This window comes from Mustelus asterias, chromosome 23 (assembly GCF_964213995.1).
Source record: "Mustelus asterias chromosome 23, sMusAst1.hap1.1, whole genome shotgun sequence".
NCBI lineage: Eukaryota > Metazoa > Chordata > Chondrichthyes > Carcharhiniformes > Triakidae > Mustelus > Mustelus asterias.
The window spans coordinates 72,077,605-72,102,450 of NC_135823.1; the positions used below are offsets into that span (position 1 = coordinate 72,077,605).

Sequence of the window (24,846 nt, forward strand, 5' to 3'; positions counted from 1 at the left end):
TCTCCTGAGGGTAGTGAATCTGTGGAATTCTTTACCTCAGAGGGCTGTACAGGCTGGGTCATTAAGTATGTTCGAGGAGACAGACCGATTTTTAATGAGTCAGGGAATTGAGGGTTATGGGGATAAGGCGAGAAAGTGGAGTTGAGGATTATCATATCAGATCAGTCACGATCTCATTGAATGGTGGAGCAGAATCGATGGGCCAAATGGTGGATAGCTATATTTCAGCATGTTCAGGGAATTATTGACCAGTCTGTCAGCTTAACCTCAGCGGTAGGCAAAATAATAAAAACCTGAGTAGAGAGAAACAAAGGAAAATAATAATGAATAGTCAGCATGGATTTCAAAAGCAAAAATCTTGCTCGACGAAACTTATTGAATTTTTCGAGACACTAACCGAGAGAGAGAGTGAGAGTAGACAATAGCAACGTCGAAGATTTAATTTGTCTGGATTTTGAAAAGGCCTTTAGTTTATTATTGGGCACCTAATTAATGTGTCTGATCAGAGACTGTGGTGACAAGGGACAAGTGACAGCTGGCTGCAAGACACAAAGCAGAGAATGGAGTAAAGGATAGTTAGTGGCAGAGATGGGAATTGATGTTCCACAATGATCAGTGCTGGAACCACTGCTGTTCAAAGCAGTTGACATGAACAATGTCAAAATTTTGTGGATGATATCAAACGAGAGAGGGTAGTCAATACTGAGAAAGACTGTAACAAGTTATAGGAGAACATTAATACATTTCCAGAATGGGCAAATGAAGTAACAGATGGGGGTGCGGCTGTACATGTTGTACAACAGGTAGGTTTACTTATTACAAAGAACAAAGAAAATTACAGCACAGGAACAGGCCCTTCGGCCCTCCAAGCCTGCACCGACCATGCTGCCCAACTTAACTAAAACCCCCTACCCTTCCGGGGACCATATCCCTCTATTCCCATCCTATTCATGTACTTGTCAAGACGCCCCTTAAAAGTCACTACCGTATCTGCTTCCACCATCTCCCCCGGCAACGAGTTCCAGGCACCCACCACTCTGTGTAAAAAATCTGCCTCGTACATCTCCTTTAAACCTTGTCCCTCGCACCTTAAACCTGTGCCCCCAAGTAATTGACTCTTCCACCCTGGGAAAAAGCTTCTGACTATCCACTCTGTCCATGCCTCTCAAAATCTTGTAGACTTCTAACAGGTCGCCCCTCAACCTCCGTCGCTCCAGTGAGAACAAACCAAGTTTCTCCAACTTCCCCTCATAGCTAATACCCTCCCATACCAGGCATATTACGTGGAAGGTACTGGTCTAGGTGGGGTAGAGGAATAAAGAATCTTGTGATAGAAATACACAATCACTAAGATTGTGTCACAGGTTAGAAAGCCCACAATAAAAGCAAACTGAACAGTCAATTTTATTCCCTAGAAGAGTTGAAGAGTAGAGAACTTTGGTTGTACACCTGGAGTACAATGTGGTCACCATATTACAATAAGAGAAGGTGCAGAATTTTACACAGATGATTCCAGATATAGGAACACAAGAATTACGAGGAGGCAATTCAGCCCTTCGAGCCTGCTCTGCCATTCAATCGGATCATGGTTTCTCTCTTCCTGCTCTCAAATCCAATTCCCTACCTGTTCCCCATATCTCTTTAACCAGTTTATCAGAAATATATCCATCTCCCTCTTGTAACCATTCAATGATTCAGACTCCACCGCGCGATGGGGCAGCGAGTTCCACAAATTCACCACCCACTGCGGCAGGTAGTTCCTCCTCATCTCAGTTTCAAATCTAACACCTCTCCACCTATACCTGTGACCTCTTGTTCTAGATTGCCCCATAACAGGAAACATTTGGTCTACATTTACTTTATCAATCCCTTTTAGTATTTTATCTCAATCAGATTCCCTATATGTATACTATAACATTTAAGACTTGACAGACTGAATATCTTCCCTTTTCAAAAAAAGATTAAGGGGTGGTGACCTAATGGAAGTCTTCAAAAATGACAAATTAGTGAATTGCACGAGAATGTTTCCTCTTGTGGGAAAGAGCATAACGAGAGGCTGTCAATTCATGATGGCCCCAAGAAGTCCAATAAGAAGCTTTAATTCCCAGACTGTTGAGAATGAGGAACTCGCTACCAAAGGGAGCAGCTCAAGTGAATAGTACAGATACATTTAAAGGGAAACTAGAAAAGCAGGGAGAAAGAAATCGATGGTTGTCATGATCGATTTGGACAAGGAAAAATGGGAGGAGGTTTGAATGGAGCATAAACACTGGCATGGACTGGTGGGCTGAATGTTCAGTTTCTGGCTGCATATCCTATCTAATCCTATGTTTAAAAAAGTTTTGACAACATCTGACGTTTCTAAATGTCAAAAGATATTCGGAAAGTTGTCTTTGTCATTTCTTCTTTTGGGTCAGAAATCAAAATTTAATAGCACCAGGTAATTGCACAGAAAGAACAAAAAACAATTACAGCACAGGAAAAGGCCCTTCGGCCCTCCAGGCCTGCACCCACCATGCTGCCCGACTGAACTAAAACCCCCTACCCGAGTCACTATTGTATCTGCTTCCACTACCTCTCCTGGCAGCGAGTTCCAGGAACCCACCACTCTCTGTGTAAAAAAAAATCTGCCTCGTACATCTCCTTTAAAACTTGCCCCTCGCACCTTAAACCTGTGCCCCCGAGTAATTGACTCTTCCACCCTGGGAAAAAGCTTCTGACTATCCACTGTCCACGCCCCTCATAATCTTGTAGACTTCTATCTGGTCGCCCCTCAACCTCCGTCGTTCCCGTGAGAACAAACCAAGTTTCTCCAACCTCTCCTCATAGGTAATGCCCTCCATACTAGGCAACATCCTGGTAAATCTTTTCTGTACCCTCCCCAAAGCCTCCACATCCTTCTGGTAGTGTGGCGACCAGAATTGAACACTATATTCCAAGTGCGGCCTAAACAAGGTTCTATAAAGCTGCAACATGACTTGCCAATTTTTAAACTCAATGCCCCAGCCGATGAAGGCAAGCATGCCGTATGCCTTCTTGACTACCTTCTCCACTTGTGTTGCCACTTTCAGTGACCTGTGTAACGTACACCCTGATCCCTCTGCCTATCAATACCCTGAAGGGTTCTGCCATTTACTGTATGTTTCCTCTCTGTATTAGACCTTCCAAAATGCATTACCTCACATTTGTCCGGATTAAACTCCATCTGCCACCTCTCTGCCCAAGCCTCCAACCGATCTATATCCTGCTGTATCTTCTGATGGTCCTCATCGTTATCCACAAATCCACCAACCTTTGTGTCGCTCGCAAACTTACTAATCAAACCAGTTACATTTTCCTCCAAATCATTTACATATATTACAAGCAGCAAAGGTCCCAGCACTGATCCCTGAGGAACACCACTTGTCACAGCCCTCCATTCAGAAACACACCCTTCCACTGCTACCCTCTGTCTTATCTAACCGAGCCAGTTTTGTATCCACCTTGCCAGCTCACTTCTAACCCCATGCGACTTCACCTTCTGCACCAGCCTGCCATAAGGGACTTTGTCAAAGGCCTTTCTGAAGTCCATGTAGACAACATCTACTGCCCTATCCTCATCAATCATCTTCGTCACTTCCTCAAAAGATTTGATCAAGTTTGTGAGACATGACCTTTCCTTCACAAATCCATGTTGCCTTTCGCTAATACATCCACTTATTCCCAAGTGGGAGTAAGTCCTGTCTCGAAGAATCCTCTCCAATAATTTCCCTACCACTGATGTAAGGCTCACCAGCCTATAATTACCTGGATTATTCTTGCTACCCTTCTTAAACAAAGGAACAACATTGGCTATTCTCCAATCCTCTGGGACCTCCCTTGCATGATGTGAACAGATTTGTGAAGAGAACTCCCACTCACCTGATGAAGGAGCAGCGCTCTGAAAGCTTGTGGCTTGTGCTACCAAATAAACCTGTTGGCCTTTAACCTGGTGTTGTGAGACTTCTTACTGTACCTCCCTTGCAGCCAGTGAAGATACAAAGATTTCTCTCAAGATCCCAGCAATTTCCTCCCTTGCCTCTCTCTTTGGACGGCACGGTGGCACAGTGGTGAGCACTGCTGCCTCACAGCGCCAGGGATCCGGGTTCAATTCCTGCCTTGGGTCACTCTGTGTAGAGTTTGCACATTTTCCCCGTGCCTGCGTGGGTTTCCTCCGGGTGCTCCGGTTTCCTCCCACACTTCAAAGATGTGCGGGTTAGCTTGATTGGCCATGCTAAATTGCCACTTAGTGTCAGGGGGATTAGCAGGGTAAATATGTGGGGTTACGGGGATAGAACCTGGCTGGGATTGTGGTTGGTGCAGACTCAATGGGCCGATTGCCTCCTTCTGTACTGTAGGGATCCTATGATTCTCTCAGTATTCTGGGATATATCCCATCAGGCCCTGGGGACTTGTCTACCTTAATGTTTCTCAAGGACCCCATACCTCCTTTTTGATCTCAACATGACTCAAACTATCTACACATCCTTTCCCAGGCTCATTATCCACCAAGTCCTTCTCTTTGGTGAATACTGACGCAAAGTACTCATTTAATACCTCATCCATTTCTTCTGACTCCAAGCATAGATTCCCTCCCGTCCTTGAGTGGGCCAAGCCTCTCCCTGGCTACCCCCTTGCTCTTTATATATGTATAAAAAGCCTTGGGATTTTCCTTAATCCTGCTGGCCAATGCTTTTTCGTGACCCCTTTTAGCCCTCCTCACTCCTTGATTAAGTTTCTTTCTACTTTCCTTGTATTCCACACTTGCTTCGTGTGTTCCCAGCCTCCTAGCTTTGACAAATGCTTCCTTTTTCTCTTTGACTTGGCTCACAATATCTCTCGTTATCCAAGGTTCCCAAAACTTGCCATACTTATCCTTCATGCTTCCAGGAATGTGCAAGTCCTGAATCCCTATCAACTTACACTTGAAAGCCTCCCACATGCCAGATGTTGATTTGCCCTCAAACATCTGCCCCCAATCTACATTCTTCAGTTCCTGCCTAATATTGTTGTAATTAGCCTTCCCCCAATTTAGCACCTTAACTTGAGGACTGCACTTATGTTTATCCATCAGTAAGTTAAAGCTTACTGAATTGTGGTCACTGTTCCCGAACAGCTCCTCGACTGAAACATCGACCATCTGGCCGGGCTCATTCCCCAATACCAGGTCCAGTATGGCCCCTTCCCTAGTTGGACTATCTACATACTGTTTCAGGAAGCCCTCCTGGATGCTCCTTACAAACTCTGCCCCATCCACACCCTTAGCACTAAGTAAGTTCCTGTCAATATAGAGGAAATTAAAATCTCCCACCACAACAACCCTGTTACTTTTACACCTTGTCAAAATCTGCCTACATATCTGTTCCCCAATCTCCCGCTGGCAGTTGGGTGGCCTATAGTAAACCCCCAACATTGTGACTACACAATGATGCCAAAGAAATGTGGGATTGAAGGAATTGGTCACACTTTACCTTGTGAGCGAGTTACACACGGAGCTTTCAAGTATAATATCTCTGACATTATAAAGTGAAATATCATTAAATTTGCAAGAACAGTGAGAGATTTACTGTTCACTGCGATGCTTCAGTACTATTGGAAAATGTCCTTGTCCAAAGGAAGTTAATAACCAGTTTACATATTTACCATTCGACAATCGGACAGCTCCATGGTCACATTTACCGACATCAGATTTGATAAAACCAAAATCAAATTCTCAAACTGGGATTTGAACTCCTTTTCTAGATTGCTATTCTAGTAACATAATCACTGCACTACCATATCTTTGCTTTCGAATACCTCCTCTCCCCACTAACAGTTAGAACCATAGAACATTACAGCACAGAAACAGGCCTTTTGGCCCTTCTTGCCTGTGCCGAACCATTTTTGTGCCGAGTCCCACTGACCTGCACCTGGACCATATCCCTCCACAACCCTCTCATCCAAGTACCTGTTCAAGTTTTGCTAAAATGTTAAAAGTGAGCCCCCATTCACTACCTCATCTGGCAGCTCATTCCCAACTCCCACCACTCTCTGTGAAGAAGCCCCCCCTAATATTCCCTTTAAACTTTTCCCCCCTCACCCTTAACCCATGTCCTCAAGTTATTTTCTCCCCTAGCCTCAGTGGAAAAAGCCTGCTTGCATTCACTCTATCTATACCCATCATAGAAAACATAGAAAAACTACAGCACAAAACAGGCCCTTCAGCCCCACAAGTTGTGCCGAACATATCCCTACCTTGTAGGCCTACCTATAACCCTCCATCCTATTAAGTCCCATGCACTCATCCAGGAGTCTCTTAAAAGACCCTATTGAGTTCGCCTCCACCACCACTGACGGCAGCCGATTCCACTCGCCCACCTTCCTCTGTGTGAAAGACTTACCCCCAACATTTCCCCTGTACCTACCCCCCAGCACCTTAAATCTGTGTCCTCTCGTAGCAGACATTTCCACCCTGGGAAAAAGCCTCAGAGTCCACCCGATCTATGCCTCTCAACATCATATATACCTCTATTAGGTCTCCTCTTATCCTATGTCTCTCCAAGGAGAAAAGACCGAGCTCCCTCAGCCTACCCTCATAAGGCATGCCACTCAATCCAGGCAACATCCTTGCAAATCTCCTCTGCACCCTTTCAATCTTTTCCACATCCTTCCTGTAATGAGGCGACCAGAACTGAGCACAGTACTCCAAGTGGGGTCTGACGAGGGTCTTATATAGTTGCATCATTATCCCCGGACTCCTAAACTCAACCCCTCGATTGATAAAGGGCAGCACACCATACGCCTTCTTAACCACCTCCTCCACCTGCTGGGCCGATTTTAGAGTCCTATGGACCCAGACCCCAAGGTCCTTCTGATCCTCTACAGTACTAAGAGTCTTTCCCTTTGTAATGTACTCCTTCATCCCATTTGACCTGCCAAAATGGACCACGACGCATTTATCTGGGTTGAAGTCCATCTGCCACTTGTCCGCCCAGTCTTGCATCCTATCTATGTCCCTCTATAACTTCGGACATCCCTCCAGACTACCCATAACCCCACCAACCTTCGTGTCGTCGGCAAACTTACCAACCCATCCCTCCACTTCCTCATCCAGGTCATTTATGAAAATGACAAACAGCAAGGGTCCCAGAACAGATCCCTGGGGCACACCACTGGTGACCGACCTCCATTTAGAAAAAGACCCATCTATACCCACTCTCTGCCTCCTTTGGGCAAGCCAGTTCTGGATCCACAGGGCAGCAGCCCCTTGGATCCCATGCCCTCTCACTTTATCTAGAAGCCTTGCATGGGGGACCTTATCGAATGCCTTGCTAAAATCCATATAAACCACATCTACCGCTTTCCCTTAGTCAATGTGTTTAGTCACATTTTCGAAGAACTCCACCAGGCTCGTAAGGCACGATCTGCCTTTGACAAAGCCATGCTGAGTATTCTTGAGCATACTAAACCTCTCTAAATGCTCATAAATCTTGTCCCTCAGGATCTTCTCCATCAGCTTACCAACCATTGAGGTTAGACTCACCGGTCGGTAATTTCCTGGGCTATCCCTATTCCCCTTCTTGAAAATAGGAACCACATCCGCGATCCTCCAATCCTCCGGCACCTCCCCCATCTCCATCGACGGCGCAAAGATCATCGCCAGAGGCTCTGCAATCTCTTCCCTCGCCTCCCACAGTAACCTGGGGTACATCCCATCCGGACCCGGCGACTTATCTATCTTGATGCCATTCAAAGATTCCAGCACAACCTCTTTGTTAAAGTCCACATACTCAATCTTTTCAGTCCACCGCAAGCCCGCAGTACATCCACCCAGGTCCTTCTCCTCTGTGAAAACCGAGGCAAAATACTCATTAAGCACCTCTGCCATTTCTACTGGTTCCGTACAGATTTTCCCGCCTTCACCTTTTACAGGCCCTATTCCTTCACGTCTCATTCTTTTACTCTTCACATATTTATAGAACGCCTTAGGGTTTTCCTTAATCCTACCTGCCAGGGCTTTCTCGTGACCCCTTCTGGCTCTCCGAATTTCCCTCTTTAGTCCCTTCCTACAAGCCATATACTCATCTAGATCCCTATCTTCACCAAGCTCTCTGAACCTTTTGTACGCTTTCCTTTTCTTCTCGACTAGGTCCCGCACAGCTTTCGTGCACCACGGTTCCTTTAACCTACCAACTCCTCCCTGTCTGCTCGGAACGTTGTCCTGTAGAACTCTAGACAGACATTCCTTGAATAACTGCCACCTCTCTTCAGTACAGTTCCCCGAGAATACCTCTTTCCAATTTACTCCTCTAATTTGCTGCCTTATGTCTTCATATTTCCCCTTACTCCATATAAACGCTTTCCTAGCTTGCCTGATCCTCTCTTTTTCCAATGCAAGCATAAAAGAGATAGAGTTATGATCGCTATCTCCAAGATGCTCTCCCACTGAGAGATCTGACACCTGTCCAGGCTCATTGGTCAGCATCAGATAAAGTACAGCCTCTCCTCTTGTAGGCTTGTCCACATGCTGTGTCAGGAAACCTTCCTGAACACACCTAACAAACTCCTCCCCATCCAATCCCCTTACCCTAGGGATATTTAGCAAGGCGTTCGATACGGTCCCCCATGCAAAGCTTCTAGAAAAAGTGAGAGGGCATGGGATCCAAGGGGCTGCTGCTGCACGGTGGATCCAGAACTAGCTTGCCCAAAGGAGGCAGAGAGTGGGTATAGATGGGTCTTTTTCTAAATGGAGGTCGGTCACCAGTGGTATGCCCCAGGGATCTGTTCTGGGACCCTTGCTGTTTGTCATTTTCATAAATGACCGGGATGAGGAAGCGGAGGGATGGGTTGGTAAGTTTGCCGTCGACACGAAGGTTGGTGGGGTTGTGGATAGTCTGGAGGGATGTCAGAAGTTACAGAGGGACATAGATAGGATGCAAGACTGGGAGGCCAAGTGGCAGATGGACTTCAACCCAGATAAATGCGTCGTGGTCCATTTTGGTAGGTCAAATGGGATGAAGGAGTACAATATAAAGGGAAAGACTCTTAGTACGGTAGAGGATCAGAAGGACCTTGGGGTCCGGGTCCATAGGACTCTGAAATCGGCCCCGCAGGTGGAGGTGGTGGTTAAGAAGGCGTATGGTGTGCTGCCCTTTATCAATCGAGGGATTGAGTTTAGGAGTCCGGGGATAATGATGCAGCTATATAAGACCCTCGTCAAACCCCACTTGGAGTACTGTGCTCAGTTCTGGTCACCTCACAATAGGAAGGATGTGGAAAAGATTGAAAGGGTGCCGAGGAGATTTACAAGAATGTTACCTGGATTGAGTGGCATGCCTTATGAGGATAGGCTGAGGGAGCTCGGTCTTTTCTCCTTGGAGAGACGAAGGATGAGAGGAGACCTAATAGAGGTGTATAAGATGTTGAGAGGCATAGATCGGGTGGACTCTCAGAGGCTTTTTCCCAGGGTGGAAATGTCTGCTACGAGAGGACACAGGTTTAGGGTGCTGGGGGGTAGGTACAGGGGAGATGTTCGGGGGAAGTTTTTCACACAGAGGGTGGTGGGCGAGTGGAATCGGCTGCCGTCAGTGGTGGTGGAGGCGGCGAACTCAATAGGGTCTTTTAAGAGACTCCTGGATGAGTACATGGAGCTTAATAGGATGGAGGGTTATAGGTAGGTCTCGAAGGTAGGGATGTGTTCGGCACAACTTGAGGGCCGAAGGGCCTGTTTGTGCTGTAGTTTTTCTATGTTTCTATATTCCAATCTATGTTTGGGAAATTAAAGTCTCCCATCACGACAACTCTGCTATTATTGCAACTCTCCAGGATCTGTTTCCCTATCTGCTCCTCCACCTCTCTGTTACTACTGGGCGGCCTATAGAAAACTCCCAGCAAAGTGATCGACCCCTTCCCACTCCGAACTTCCACCCACAGAGACTCCGTAGACAATCCCTCCACAGCATACACCTTCTCTACAGCTGTGACACTATCCCTGATCAGCAGTGCCACTCCACCCCCTCTCTTGCCTCTCTCCCTGTCCTTCCTGAAACATCTGTTCGGCACAACTTGTGGGGCCGAAGGGCCTGTTTTGAGCTGTAGATTTTCTTTCTGAATCCCGGCACCTGTAGTATCCAGTCCTGTCCCTGAGACATCCAAGTCTCCATAATGGCCACCACATCACACTTCCAGGCATCGAACCACGCTCTGAGCTCATCCCCTTTATTCACTATACTCCTGGCATTAAAGTGAACACATCTCAATCCTTTGGTCTGAGCTCTCCCCTTCTCTATCCCCCGTCCATCCTCCCTCTTGCACTGTCTATAACCCTTCTCTGTTTGCGAGCTAACTTCCTCGCTCCCAGTCACCTCGTCTCGATCCCCTCCCCCCAACCTATCATTGAGGACTCTGGGTCTGTACTCGGAGCTTAGAAGGATGAGTGGGGATCTTACTGAAACTTACAGGATACTGCGAGGCCTGGATAGAGTGGAGGTGGAGAGGATGTTTCCACTAGTAGGAAAAACTAGAACCAGAGGGCACAACCTCAGGCTAAAGGGATCCTTAAAGATCCTTTAAAACAGAGTGAGGAGGAATTTCTTCAGGCAGAGTGTGGCGAATCTTAGAGGATTAGGGGTTATGGGGAAAAGGCAGGAGAATGGGGATGAGGAAAAAAATCAGCCATGATTGAACAGCAGAGCAGACTCGATGGGCCAAGCGGCCTAATTCTGCTCCTATATCTTATTGTCTTATACGCCTACCCAACCCTGTCGTTGAGTTGAATAGTTGCTCATTGGAAGCACATTACCACGAGATAGGCTAATTCACCAAAGTCATAACCTTCAAAGCATTATTTCACGATAAAATGAACCTGGGTGGCAGAGTGGTTAGCACTGTTACCTCACAGCGCCAGAGATCCGGGTTCGATTCCCAACTTGGGTCACTGTCTGTGCTGAGTCTGCAAGTTCACCCCTTGTCTGCATGGGTTTTCTCTGGGTACTCTGGTTTCCTCCCTCAGTCCGAAAGACATGCTGGTTAGGTGCATTTGTCATGCTAAATTCTCCCTCAGTGTACCCAAACTGGCGCCGGAGTGTGGCGACCAGGGGATTTTCACAGCAACTTCATTGCAGTGTTAATGTAAGCCTACTTGTGACACTAATAAACTTCAAACCTTTAAATCAGTTTTAATCCAATTACCTCCAATACATTGTATTTATTTACTAACTCAATGCCCAAAAAATCCATACCTTCTGAATTTGAGATTTCTGATTGTTTTCTAACCAAGAATCATGTCTTAGTAACAAACACACTGCATTCTATCGGCATCATTCTCTGGTCAACAATGTGGTGTGCATCCATTCTCAACAGGAACAGGAGCTGACGGTGTACCATTCGATTCTCTTTAATTGGGCTGTCAGCAGGACTTGTATCCTTTATACTCCTGCAAAACGCCAATAACTGTTCCTGCTTATGACTGGAGAAAGGACAGCAGTGCACTGATGGTTACTCGACTGATGAGCCCCCTGAAGATTGAAGTCATCAATTGAAAGACAACTCAGGTCACACACCCACGCATTGTTTACTAAAGCAAAATTGCAACTGCTCCCCTATGCATAATCGCCAATATTAAATGCACCACTGCAGTGGAAGGTTAATGAGCAAGCCACAATAAACATAGGTTCCTCAATTTCATTCTTAAAATGGTGCTCACAAACTTCGCAAATAACTGTAGTCTGCCATTTGGCTCGACTTATCCCATTTTAAATCCTTTTCTGGTCTTAAATTTTAGGAATATTCAAAATAAAAGCTTTTTGGCTTTCAATTTTCTCTCCACTGAAACATTAAAATCTGTAAAAACACGTGGGCTTTCAAATTATCTATTAAAACCCTGACTGCAAAAGTCCTTAAAGGTAAAGTAATTAAAGAGACTACCAATTCTCAGTATCTGATTAAAAACATTTTCAAACAAAGTGCTCTCCAAATACAAGAGATCATATTTCATGCATTTTTAACCATTTAATCTTGGGGATGGTCAACAACTTTACCGTCCATGTGGACAAAAATGTGACTGGTTACTGCCTTTAAATTCATTAACAGGAATCCAGTAATCTGGTCATTGCAACCATTGCTCTTTTAGAACTCATTTTTTAAATTAAATGAATGCATTAAGATAAGATCTCGTTTGGGCTTAATGTCACGTTAAGAAAATGCTTATATTCTTCATGCTTGGCTTTTAGTTTTCAGAAACTATAAAAAAGTGTAATAGTTGCCATGGAGATGGATACATTCTATGAACATACATTCTCCATCATCAGAGCATTCTGAGAATTTAAAAAAATAATTCCCAGGCAACCTAGAATTCTTTGAAGATTGACCAATGCATTATATTTGTTTCCTTAAAATGAAAATGTCCATTTCCATACAAGGATAAATCAATTTACACATATGTACCCTTTGGGAGTGATATCTTTGATGGAGATTACCAGATCACCAGGAAACCCTATTCCGAGTAATAGCCCACTTGTAATCTTGGCATTCTAAACCAGAATACCTAATCTATTCAAATTTTAACATAAATACTATGGCTTCACCACAAAATCACCCAAATTTCAAACTGATGGTCACCACCCCATCAGCTTCCTTTCAGTCGGTGTGACTGGAAGGTGCTGCCCACAGTGTTATCAAGCGGCGTTTACATTTCAATAACCTGCTCACTGATGTTCAGTTTGAGTTTCACCGTGGCCATTCAGCTCCTGACTGCCTTACAATCTTAATCTAAATATGGATAAAAGCTGAACTCAAGAGGGAAAGTGAGAGTGACTATCCTGGACATCAAGGCAATATTTGACCATGTGTGTGTATGGCATCAAGGAGCCCTAGCAAAACTGAAGTTGATGGGAATAAGGGGGAAAACTCTCCGCTGTTTGGAGTCAAAAGGCAGATGGTTGTTGGAGGTCAATCATCTCAGTCGCAGGACATCACGACAGAAGTTTCTCAGGATAGTGTCCTGATCTTCAGCTGCTTCATCAACATCCTTCATCACCCGGTCAGAAGTGGGGATGTTCACTGATGACTGCGCTATGGTTAGTACCATTCACAACTCAGACACTGAAGCAGTCCATATCCATAGGCAGCAAGACAATGCAGGCTTGGGCTGATAAGTGGCAAGTAACACCCAAATGTCACACAAGGACCATCAATACAAGAAAATCTAAGCAACTCCTTTTGACATTTATTGGCATTATCATCGGAATACCCCATTATCACGGGACTTACCACTGACAGAATCACAGAATTGTTACAGTACAGAAATAGGCCTTTCGGCCCATCATGTCTGCACAGGTTCTCCGAATGCGCAACTCGCCGGGTGCCACTGACCCACCCTCTCCCCAAAGCCATTCTTCCTTTTCAGTTAACAACCCAATTCCCCTTTGAATGCCTCCACTGAACCTGTCACCATCACACATTCCAGGCCTTAACCACTCGCTGGTGAAAATGGTTTTTTTCACCTCTGGGTCTTTTGCCAATCTAAGGAAAACTTCGCCAATCGTTCTACATCACGAAGGTTTTTCAGCCCTGGAACCATTCTCTCTAATTCCTTCACATTCTTCCTAAAGTGTGGCATCTAGAACAGGGCATAACGTTCCAAATGAAGCCATACTAGTGTCTTATATAAATTCAACATAACCTTGTTTTTGTACTCAATGCTCTATTAATAAAGTAAAGTCACCATAGTCCCAGACGACCATAGGCTGCTCTTCCTTTTGAGGGGGAGAACTGACTGGTGGTGATTTAACCCGAGGGTCACCACACCCCAGCTAAGGGGCAAGGTTGAGAAGGTGGGGCCTTCATGAAAAACTTCAGGCAATACAGGAATTGAACCCACACTGTTGGCATTGCTCTGCATCACTAACCTGCTGTCCAGCCAACTGAGCTAAACCGAGTGCAATTCCAAAAACACTCAAAAAGCTCAAAGCTATCCGAGACAAAGCAGCTCTGCTTGATTGGCAACCCACCCACCAACTTAAACATGCATTCCCAACGTACATTGGCAGCAGTGTGTATCAGCGACAAGATGAACTGCAGCAACTCCCTGGCCTCCTTCGACAGCATTTTCCAGACCCAAAATCTCTACCAGTTGGAAGGACAAAGGTAGTAGATGCAGGGGAACACCACCACCTGCAGTTCCCCTCCAATCCGCATGCCATCCTGAATTGGAAATATATCACCGTTCCTTCACAGTCACTGGATCAAAATCCTGGAACTCCCTCCCTAACAGCACAGTGGATGTACCCACATCAGATGGTTTGCAGCTGTTCAAGAAGTGGTTCACCACCACTTTCTCCAGGGCAATTAGGGATAGACAACAAATGCCAGCCCTGCCAGCAATATCCACATCCCATGAAAGAATTTCAAAAAATATTGACAAGGATTACACATACAAAAAGGAAACAAAAATCTGTATTGAATAATCTGCTGAAGCCTATAGAAAATATTAGCTTACACCACTGGACATGCATGCAGGAGAGTCCATTACACTGGATGAATGAAGCTACGACTCTAAGAAAAATGAGAATTTGTAAAATCTTTAGCAATTTTGTAAAGTTACTCTTAGAAATTCATATCTTCAAGGACAAGACCCTCATGAAGATGATGTTGGACTTAATCACTGATGAAGTGCAAAGCTCCACGCTGCATTTTTAATTTTTTGAAAAACATTATCCTGCCTCCAATGCTGTAGTAATGGTTAATCCTCAGCACAGCAAAATGACAGAAACAAAACTGACATTTATAAATTTCATACCCCTTGCCTCAAATATAAAATATAAAAACCAAACCAATACCGGGAGTCTGTGGGCATAAAGTTTAAAATTTATTTATTAGTCACAAGTAGGCTTACAATGAAGCCTACAATGAAGTTACTGTGAAAATCGCCCAGTCGCCACACTCCGGTGCCTGTTCGGGTACACTGAGGGAGAATTTAGCATGGCCAATGCACCCTAACCAGCACGTCTTTCAGACTGTGGGAGGAAACTAGAGCACCCAGAGGAAACCTACGCAGACATGGGGAGAACGTGCAAACTCCACACAGACAGTGGCCCAAGCCGGGAATTGAACCCGGGCCCCTGGCGCTCTGAGACATCAGTGTTAACCACTGTGCTACCGTACTCCCCCCAAGAGATTGAGCTTAAAACTGTCCTCAAAGGCTTAGCACTGGACTGGGCAATTTGCAATTGACTTATGAGTTCTACACGAGTCAAAAGTTACATCACCTCGACCCAATTTTAAACACAAGATTAGCAAGGAATGGATTAAAATTACTATGTGCTTGGTTAGAAAGCATGGTAAAACACTGTTGAAGTTGAAACTTTCATCATCCAGTAATGAAATTATGGTCAGTAGCACTACTTCTGTTGATTTTAAACTATCAGACATGGGTTTTCCTGTTAGACTCAATTTCATTTTTTTTTTTGAAATGATGTGCTTTACAGCTCTCCACCATTCTTGAAAGCAGAATATTCTGCTGGAGTAACCAATTTTAATCCGAGCTAGAAAACAAAAATGCTGATGCTTGCTCTGCCTTTAAGTAAACAAACCCCACTTTTGTTTAACATGGTGCTGGTATTTCACCTGGGTGGCTCGTGACTGTTGGATTTCTCATATTGGTGAAAATAAATCCAATGGTCAGCACTGACATACCAGAGCTATGTTAAACTAAGGCTGATTGAGCAAAGATCAAAATCTCTTCCCCATCTCTCATCAGAAATAAGTACAATCTCTAAATATATTTTCTCAAAAAGCGCACACACACCTCAAATGATCTTACAAATCTCAAAGGTTCAGGTTAACACAAGCTAAGACACATTCCAAGCTGTGGTATGCAAATTGTCAAATTATTTGCCAACCTTTGCTTGTATATATACTCGTCACATTTCTTTTTGCAATTCAATTTTGTACAGCAGCAATTTTAATTTAAAAATAGAAAATCAAAGAACCGGACAGCTTTAATCAAATTGTTTCCTGACCCCCGTGACCAAACATAATCAACAGCAATCTGAACAATTACTGACAGCTGAAGATGAAGGAGTCGTTAATGGTCCTCAACTGGAAAAGAGTTTTGCATCTTGGGATCAATCACAGATTGCAAAAATTAAGAATAATCACTTAGTCAATCGTGGAATGATCAGGGAGCTCACAACCCTGACACTCTGACCATAAAGCCACTATTCCATTATAGAGGTCACATGATGGGGCTTCATTAATCCATTCATGGGATGTGGGCATCACTGGCTGGGCCAGCATATAAAGCAATTAAGGGTCAATTATATTGTGCTCTGGAGTTACATATAGGCCAGACCAGGTAAGGATGGCAGATTTCCTTCTCTAAAGTGAACCCAATGGGTTTTTATGGCAATCATTTCATGGTCAGCATTAGACTTTTAATTCAGGACTTTTATTGAATTCAAATTTCACCTCTGCCGTGGTGGGATTTGAACCCACATCCCCAAAACATTACCCTGATTCTCTGGATTACATAGTCCTTTAACAATCAACATCCTGGGGTTACCACTGACCAGAAACTAGCCATATAAATACTGAAGCTACCAGAGTAGGCCAAATGCTAGGAATCCTGAGGCGAGTAATTCATCTCCTGACCCCTGAAAGCCTGTCCACCATCAACAAGGCACAGGTCAGGATTGTGATGGGATACTCTCCAATTGCCTAGATAGGTGCAGCTCCAACAACACTGAAGAAGCTCAATACCATCTAGGACAAAGCAGCCCATTTGATTGCTAGTCCTTCCACAAACAGTCTATCCCTCCACCACCGACAAACAGTGGTAGCCGTGTACACCATCTAAAAGGCAAAAGAGAGAGCCTATAATGTGGCAAAGAGTAGTGGGAAGTCAGAAGATTGGGAAGGCTATAAAAACAAACAGAGGATAACAAAGAGAGAAATAAGGAAGGAGAGGATCAAATATGAAGGTAGGCTAGCCAGTAACATTAGGAATGATAGTAAAAGTTTCTTTAAATACATTAAAAACAAACGGGAGGCAAAAGTAGACATTGGGCCGCTCCAAAATGACGCTGGTAATCTAGTGATGGGAGACAAGGAAATAGCTGAGGAACTTAATAAGTACTTTGCGTCAGTCTTCACAGTAGAAGACATGAGTAATATCCCAACAATTCAGGAAAGTCAGGGGGCAGAGTTGAATATGGTTGCCATCACAAAGGAGAAAGTGCTAGAGAAACTAAAAGGTCTGAAAATTGATAAATCTCCGGGCCCAGATGGGCTACATCCTAGAGTTCTAAAGGAGATAGCTGAAGAAATAGTGGAGGCGTTAGTTATGATCTTTCAAAAGTCACTGGAGTCAGGGAAAGTCCCAGAGGATTGGAAAATCGCTGTTGTAACCCCACTGTTCAAGAAGGGAACAAGAAAAAAGATGGAAAATTATAGGCCAATCAGCCTAACCTCAGTTGTTGGCAAAATTCTAGAATCCATCGTTAAGGATGAGATTTCTAAATTCTTGGAAGTGCAGGGTCGGATTAAGACAAGTCAGCATGGATTTAGTAAGGGGAGGTCGTGCCTGACAAACCTGTTAGAGTTCTTTGAAGAGATAACAAATAGGTTAGACCAAGGAGAGCCAATGGATGTTATCTATCTTGACTTCCAAAAGGCCTTTGACAAGGTGCCTCACGGGAGACTGCTGAGTAAAATAAGGGCCCATGGTATTCGAGGCAAGGTACTAACATGGATTGACGATTGGCTGTCAGACAGAAGGCAGAGAGTTGGGATAAAAGGTTCTTTCTCAGAATGGCAACCGGTGACAAGTGGTGTCCCGCAGGGTTCAGTGTTGGGGCCACAGCTGTTCTCTTTATATATTAACGATCTAGATGACGGGACTGGGAGCATTCTGGCCAAGTTTGCCGATGATACAAAGATAGGTGGAGGGGCAGGTAGTATTGAGGAGGTGGGGAGGCTGCAGAAAGATTTAGACAGTTTAGGAGAGTGGTCCAAGAAGTGGCTGATGAAATTCAACGTGGGCAAGTGCGAGGTCGTACACTTTGGAAAAAAGAATAGAGGCATGGACTATTTTCTAAACGGTGACAAAATTCATAATGCTAAAGTGCAAAGGGACTTGGGAGTCCTAGTCCAGGATTCTCTAAAGGTAAACTTGCAGGTTGAGTCCGTAATTAAGAAAGCAAATGTAATGTTGTCATTTATCTCAAGAGGCTTGGAATACAAAAGCAGGGATGTACTTCTGAGGCTTTATAAAGCACTGGTTAGGCCCCATTTGGAGTACTGTGAGCAATTTTGGGCCCCACACCTCAGGAAGGACATACTGGCACTGGAGCGGGTCCAGCGGAGATTCACACGGATGATCCCAGGAATGGTAGGCCTGACATACGATGAACGTCTGAGGATCGTGGGATTATATTCATTGGAGTTTAGGAGGTTGAGGGGAGATCTGATAGAAACTTACAAGATAATGAACGGCTTAGATAGGATGGACGTAGGGAAGTTGTTTCCATTAACAGGGGAGACTAGGACGCGGGGGCACAGCCTTAGAATAAAAGGGAGTCACTTTAGAACAGAGATGAGGAGAAATTTCTTCAGCCAGAGAGTGGTGGGTCTGTGGAATTCATTGCCACAGAGGGCTGTGGAGGCCGAGACGTTGAGCGTCTTCAAGACAGAAATTGATAAATTCTTGATTTCTCGAGGAATTAAGGGCTATGGGGAGAGAGCGGGTAAATGGAGTTGAAATCAACCATGATTGAATGGTGGAGTGGACTCGATGGGCCGAATGGCCTTACTTCCGCTCCTATGTCTTATGGTCTTATGGTCTTAAAAGATGCACTGCACAACTCACCATGCTTCCTCTAGCAGCACCTTGCAAACCCACGGCTATCACCATCCAGAAGGGCAAGAGCAGCAGATACTTGGGAACACCAACACCTGGAGGTTCCTCTCAAAGTCACTCAACATCCTAACAGAAACAAAATCCCTGCAGCACAGGAGGCTATTCTGCCCATCGAGTCTGACTGACTCTCCAAAAGAGCATCTTATCCAGGCCTACCTCCTCCACCCTTCCCTATCGCTGTAACCACATGCATTTACCGTGGCCAATCCACCTAACTTGCACTACTTTGAACTGTGGGAGGAAACCAGAGCACCCGGAGGAAACCCACGCCGACACAGAACATGCAAATTCCACACAGACTGTGACCCAAGGCCAGTGTCTGGCATTATGAAGCAACAGTGCTGACCACAGTGCCACCATGTATATCACCGTTCCTTTACTGTCACTGGGTCAAAATCCTGGAATTCCTCCCTAACAGCACTGTGGGTGTACCTACACTGCACGCTACAGCGGTTCAAGAATGCAGCTCACGACCTCTGAAGGGCAGCTAGGAACAGGCAATAAATGCTGACCTAGCCAGCGATGGCCACATCCCCATAATGGTTAAAAAAAGCTTGTGTGGCTTTTGCTACCAAATAAACCTGTTGGACTTTAACCTGGTGTTGTTAAACTTCTTACTAAAAAAATACCACCATCACTGCCTCACCCACTGAAAGTTTATTGCTGTGTAGGCGCAACAAAAACTTGCATTTGTATCGCATCTTTAAAGATGGCAAACAAAAAGTGGAACTGAAACAGAAAATGCTGGAAAATCTGAGCAGGTCTGACAGCATCTCTGGAGAGAGAATAGAGCCAACGTCGAGTCTGGATGACCCTTCGCCAGCTCTGATGACGGGTCATCTAGATTTGAAATGTTGGCTCTATTCTCTCTCCACAGATGCTGTCAGATCTGCTGAGATTTTCCAGCGTTTTCTGTTTTTGTTTCAGATTCCAACATCCACAGTATTTTGCTTTTATCTTAGACAGAAAATGGACACAGAGTCAAAGAAGGAGCAACAACCAAAAACTTGGTCAAAAAGGCAGGGCTTACAAAGGGGCATAAAGAAAGAGTGACATGGAAAGACCCTTGGATTTAGGGAACTAATTCGAATCCAGAGCCTGGATGACTAGACATGGAGCACAGCTGTCACTGGTGGGGTGAAAGAGACTGGAGGCAAAGGAACAGTAAATTAAGTGGATTGTAGGATTGGACAGGTTCATTAAGCAAAACAATCATAGCAGTTAGAATTTTAAAATTCAAAGAGTTGTGGGTACAGGAGCCCATGCAGGTCAGTAAGCTCAGGACTGATATGTAGGACCTGACAGGAAAAGAGCAACTGAGCTTTGCATGGGCTAAAATTTATGCAATACTGATGAGGCTAGTAAGGAGAGCATAGGGACTGTGGAGTCTAGAGGTGACATAGCCATGTCATAGCTGATAGTTGGAGGAAGGCACTGATGTGAGTGATGGTAAAGGTGGCAGTCTGAAAGAACTCAGGTCAGAGATTTAGTAAGCAGTTGAAAAGACCAAAGTCAGGTACAATCTGATGTAAGCAGAGAAAGTGGCAAATAATGGGAGTGGGAGTCAGCAGTAAGGATCCCAATTTTGTGCTAGATAAAGGTCAATGGATCAGTCTTACCCATGTTTAACTGGAGGAAACTGGATCATTCGAAACTGGACATCAGAGATGCATCAAAAAGAGTGAAGGAGTGAAAAAGGATGGCGGATAGGTAAAGCTGGGTTTCATCAGCAGAAATGTGGCAAGTGATGAAGCCATATCTTTTAATGTCACGAAGGGAAAGCATGTAGATGAGGAAGGAAGCCAAAGAAAGTTCCTCAGGAACTTCCATAAGTAATAATGCAGAGATGGAAAAAGAGGCTATCGCTGGAGATAATCTGGCTATCATTGGATAGTAAGGAGAGAGCCAAGTGCAGACAATCCTCTAAATGGACAGAGGGCAATGGGGAGGAGATGACAGTCAACCTCAAAGACTGCAAGGAGGTCAAGGAGTCAAATGCATTACAAAAGGATGTCATTTATGGCTTTGGATTCGACCGTTCTATGGCATGACCAATCCTATTTTTTAAATTCTAAAGCGTTATTTATTACTTTAGCATGTCACAAAGCCAATAAAGTACTTTAGAAGTGTAGTCACTGTCATAACCAAGGCAGGATTCTGACTTAGAGGCGTTCAGTCATAAGCCCAGAAAGGTAACAGTCAACTTGCACACAGCAAGTTAACAGACAGCAGTGAAGTAAATTACCTGACGATCCGAATGGGTTAGCTGGCTATGGCACTGGGGAAATGATCCTGCTGTTCTACAAGTAGTGCAATGTGATCTTTTACATGCACTAAGGACAGATGGGTTTAATGCCGAAATCAAAAGATGGCATTTCCAACACAGCATTCCCTCAGTACTGCCAGTCTAGGTTGCGTGTCAAAATTAAGAGTTGCAGGAAAGTTGGGTACAAATCTGGTTGGCAGGAACACACAAGTTCTTGTTCTTTACTGCCGCTCCCCAAGTCCCATGTTAAGTTTCTCCCCAAGACATCTTTCCTCAGCTTCTGCATGGATTTACTGATTGTGCTCATCTGGGTGATTTCAATCTATATGTCAACATGCCTTGTTCCCTCCTTTCTCTGGGCTACAATGCCAACATGACAGAGTGAGACAGGTGGTGGAATGTCTAACTGGACAGAGGCTTCAGTAATGTGCACTGTGCCACCACACAAGCCAAGTTTCAGTCAAAGCCAAGCCGTCAGTAGAATCATCCACAACAAGATAATACATGGTAAAGAACTTCCTTAGGATTGAATAGGTATAACGAAGGCAGCTAGGAAGAAGCATTGATTTTTTTAAAAATTCATTCATGGGATGTGGCTTGTCCAGCATTTGTTGCCCGTCCCTAATTGCCCTCGAGAAGGTGGCAGGAAGTCGCATTTTTGAATAGTTGCAGTCCATGTGGTGTAGGAACACCCACAGTGCTGTTACGGAGTTTCAGGATTTTAACCCAGCGACAATGAAGGAACAGAGTGATATAATTAAACATCAGATCGGTGTGTGGCTTGGAGGGGAACTTGCAGGTGGCGGTGTTCCTGTGCATCTGATTGATCCGGTGAAGGTCCAAAGTGATCTCAGATGCTGTCAGCATACACGATACATCAGAGACAGAGAGCAATGGAAGTAAATTCAAAGAACACAGGGCAGGGAACTATAGAGAGCCAGTGGAGGCTGAAAGTACATCCAGAGGATCGTTGCAGATGAGGGAGTTGGACAAGAACAGCTGTAGGGAGGTGAGGAGCACGCTCATGCATTGAAATCTTAGGAGTTTGAGCAGACAGTTCAACAAAAGCTGAAAAAGGAGTTGAAGACGAGTGAAATCAACAGCCATGGGAGCCGAATAGAAAGGAGAGATCATTCAACAAAACGAGAGCAGAAACATAGCAATGCCAGCTTAGTACAAAGTGAAAAATTGCAAGCACAGAAGCAGAAAACAGAGATTGTAGAAGCACGACAAGTATAACAAGGTGGTCCCAAGAATATATTCTCACCAGAGATAGACAAAGTTAGAGGTTAAAGTTCAAAAAACACCATTCTAATATCTGGAGAAGACATGGGGAAAGAAGGAAAGGAGTCAAGGATTGGAATGGATAGAGTTGCAAGGCGGAGGAGATCAATGGGAAGCTGCCAGCTCAGAAGTCTTCTCAAGAGTCCCTGTTGCAGTTAGGAAACCACTATATGGTTAGATGCAGTCATTAGAGATATTACTATATGCTCTGCTCTAAGTTACTGCCAAGGCTTCTCACTGCAATCTTGTGCACACATTTTTAGATCCATCCTCAATAAAGACCCACATCACATTGAGAAACAACTTCTGCATTGCTCCCAAAAGGCAACATAAGGAAAGCATTGCATATTTCACACCATGAATATGGCCATTAATAACAGCATTTGAAGGAAAAACAGGAATTAAAAAACTGAACTGCCACTTCAAGGCAAGGGAAGAGCAGACTTCAAAGTCATTTTATAGCACCAATTCCCAAAGTAAAGCAATAACCAAACTTATTAAAAAGGTCTACTAAACTATTTTAATTTAACAATTAATTTAAAACTATTAGCACACAGTTCAAACATCCCCACTGCATTCATATAGAAACAAAAAGCAGTGGGAATTTTTAAAGAAGTTTTTATTCAATTCCAGATCTGCCCTTTTAATTTCGACATGACACCTTAAAATCCATCCTCTTTTGGTTTTGAGGCAAGAGCTGTACAAAACCAAGAACAGCATCACGGCCAAGGTGTTGGAAATCAAAACATTAAGGAACGTGGTTCAAATGATACATTTAATGGGACAATTTGCAAAACTTGTATGTTAATCAGATATCATCTCTCTTTCAAAGTGGGTCTCTACACCTCAACCTTTTCCACCGACATGCTACTTTAGCCTGGTAAATGCAGGGAAATTTATGCATGATAAAGAACAAGCATAAAACCAAAATGTCATATTTTGCCATTTAATCTCTCCTGCCTCCACCATGCCTCACCCTCTAGTTTGTTATTTTCCCCATCCCACCTTTAGTTTTGCTTAAAACCTGTTACTTTTTTCTCATTTTGTCAAAAGGGCATTGACTTAAAACATAAATAATTTCTCTCCACAGATGCTGCCTGCCAGATTGAGTATTTCCAGCATCCACAATATTTTGATTCTATAAAACCCAGGACTTCCCATTTATTAAAATGTGGAAACAACTTGGACACACAGCACCTGGAAAGCCCCTAATAGGGGAACAGAAAGAGGGTTCTTAAAACCATGCAAAGTCCATCTGACCAAAGCGCAGGTCTTAAAGATTAAACTGTTGAAATTAAAAATTAACCACACTATTCAGCTTTCAGGTAAGAAAATACAGCAAACTTCACTAACCACAAGGTAGGGTGAAGAAACAACAGATCAAAAAGGTTAATAATTAAGACAAGTAAAATAAGAATCGAGGTGAAAAAGTATAGGGTAAAATATAGAATAAAAGATTGAAGTGACAGACCTGTTTGAAGTGAACCAACCTCCCCACTCCACCCCTTTGGTGAATGGTAGAACTGTCACACCATTTTAAGGATGTTTTTATTCTGAAATAGAGTCTGGGTTGCTGTTGCATTTATTTTTTTCCTTCCCCCAGCCAGCCAGCTAAAACAGAACCAGCTCCACACAGCAGTCAGCACATTGTGCTGCTGACAGCAGCTAGGCCCCAGATGCAGCCTGGGGCTCGAGTAGGGATCCGAGCCCCGGCCTGTGGAGAGCCGGGGGAGGGATGGAGACTCTGGCCGGAGCCTGGCTGTGTGTGGGGGGTGACTGTGAGGGGGTGGCTGTGTGTGGGGGTGTGTGTGTGAGAGGGGGTCAGGGGAAGCCAGTCCCCCTCCCCAGCCCCCGGGGTTAGGCCGCGTCCCGCTCCGCTCACCTTGGGTCCCAGTCATTCCAACGCTGCCGCTTGTTCACCCGAGTGCTCAGGGCTCTGTGGCTCATTCCCTTGGCAGCAGCATGTCCCCCTGTGTCCGGGAAGCTGCTGCCGGCCCTGCGCTGCGCTCTGCTGATACCGCTGCTGCCGCACTCGGAGCTGCCGCTGGCTGCGCGGGCGGCCAAGGGCGGCTGTACGGGGTGGCTGACAATCCGCTCCCCCGGCTGGTGGCTGAGCTGCGAGCGCGGACTTCCGTTCCGCCCGCCACGGGTTCCGGGGAGCGAGGGGGACCGGAAGTGACGGCACCGCCTGCCCTCCCGCCCTCCGCAGGTGTGAGCACGCGCTCTGGGCCGGGATCTTCACTCAGTAACTGAGGTACAAACTCTCCTCACACTCACTATCTGAGGTACAGAGTCCCCTCACACTCACTATCTGAGGTACAAACTCTCCTCACACTCACTATCCGGGGTACAAACTCTCCTCACACTCACTATCCGGGGTACA

At 44.8% G+C, this 24,846-nt stretch overlaps 1 protein-coding gene across 3 annotated transcripts in view; it reads right to left on the reverse strand.

Moving 5' to 3' along the window:
* smg1 (SMG1 nonsense mediated mRNA decay associated PI3K related kinase) overlaps positions 1-24,567 on the reverse strand; it is a 181,659-nt gene extending 157,092 nt beyond the window's left edge. For 2 of the 3 annotated variants that reach the window (XM_078240916.1, XM_078240917.1), the window contains exon 1: positions 24,346-24,567. In XM_078240916.1, the coding sequence (XP_078097042.1) occupies positions 24,346-24,410 (65 nt within the window). In that variant the 5' untranslated portion in view covers positions 24,411-24,567. The remainder of the gene's footprint in view (positions 1-24,345) is intronic. The other variant, XM_078240919.1, reaches the window with a different exon arrangement.
* Between the last annotated feature and the right edge of the window lie 279 nt (positions 24,568-24,846).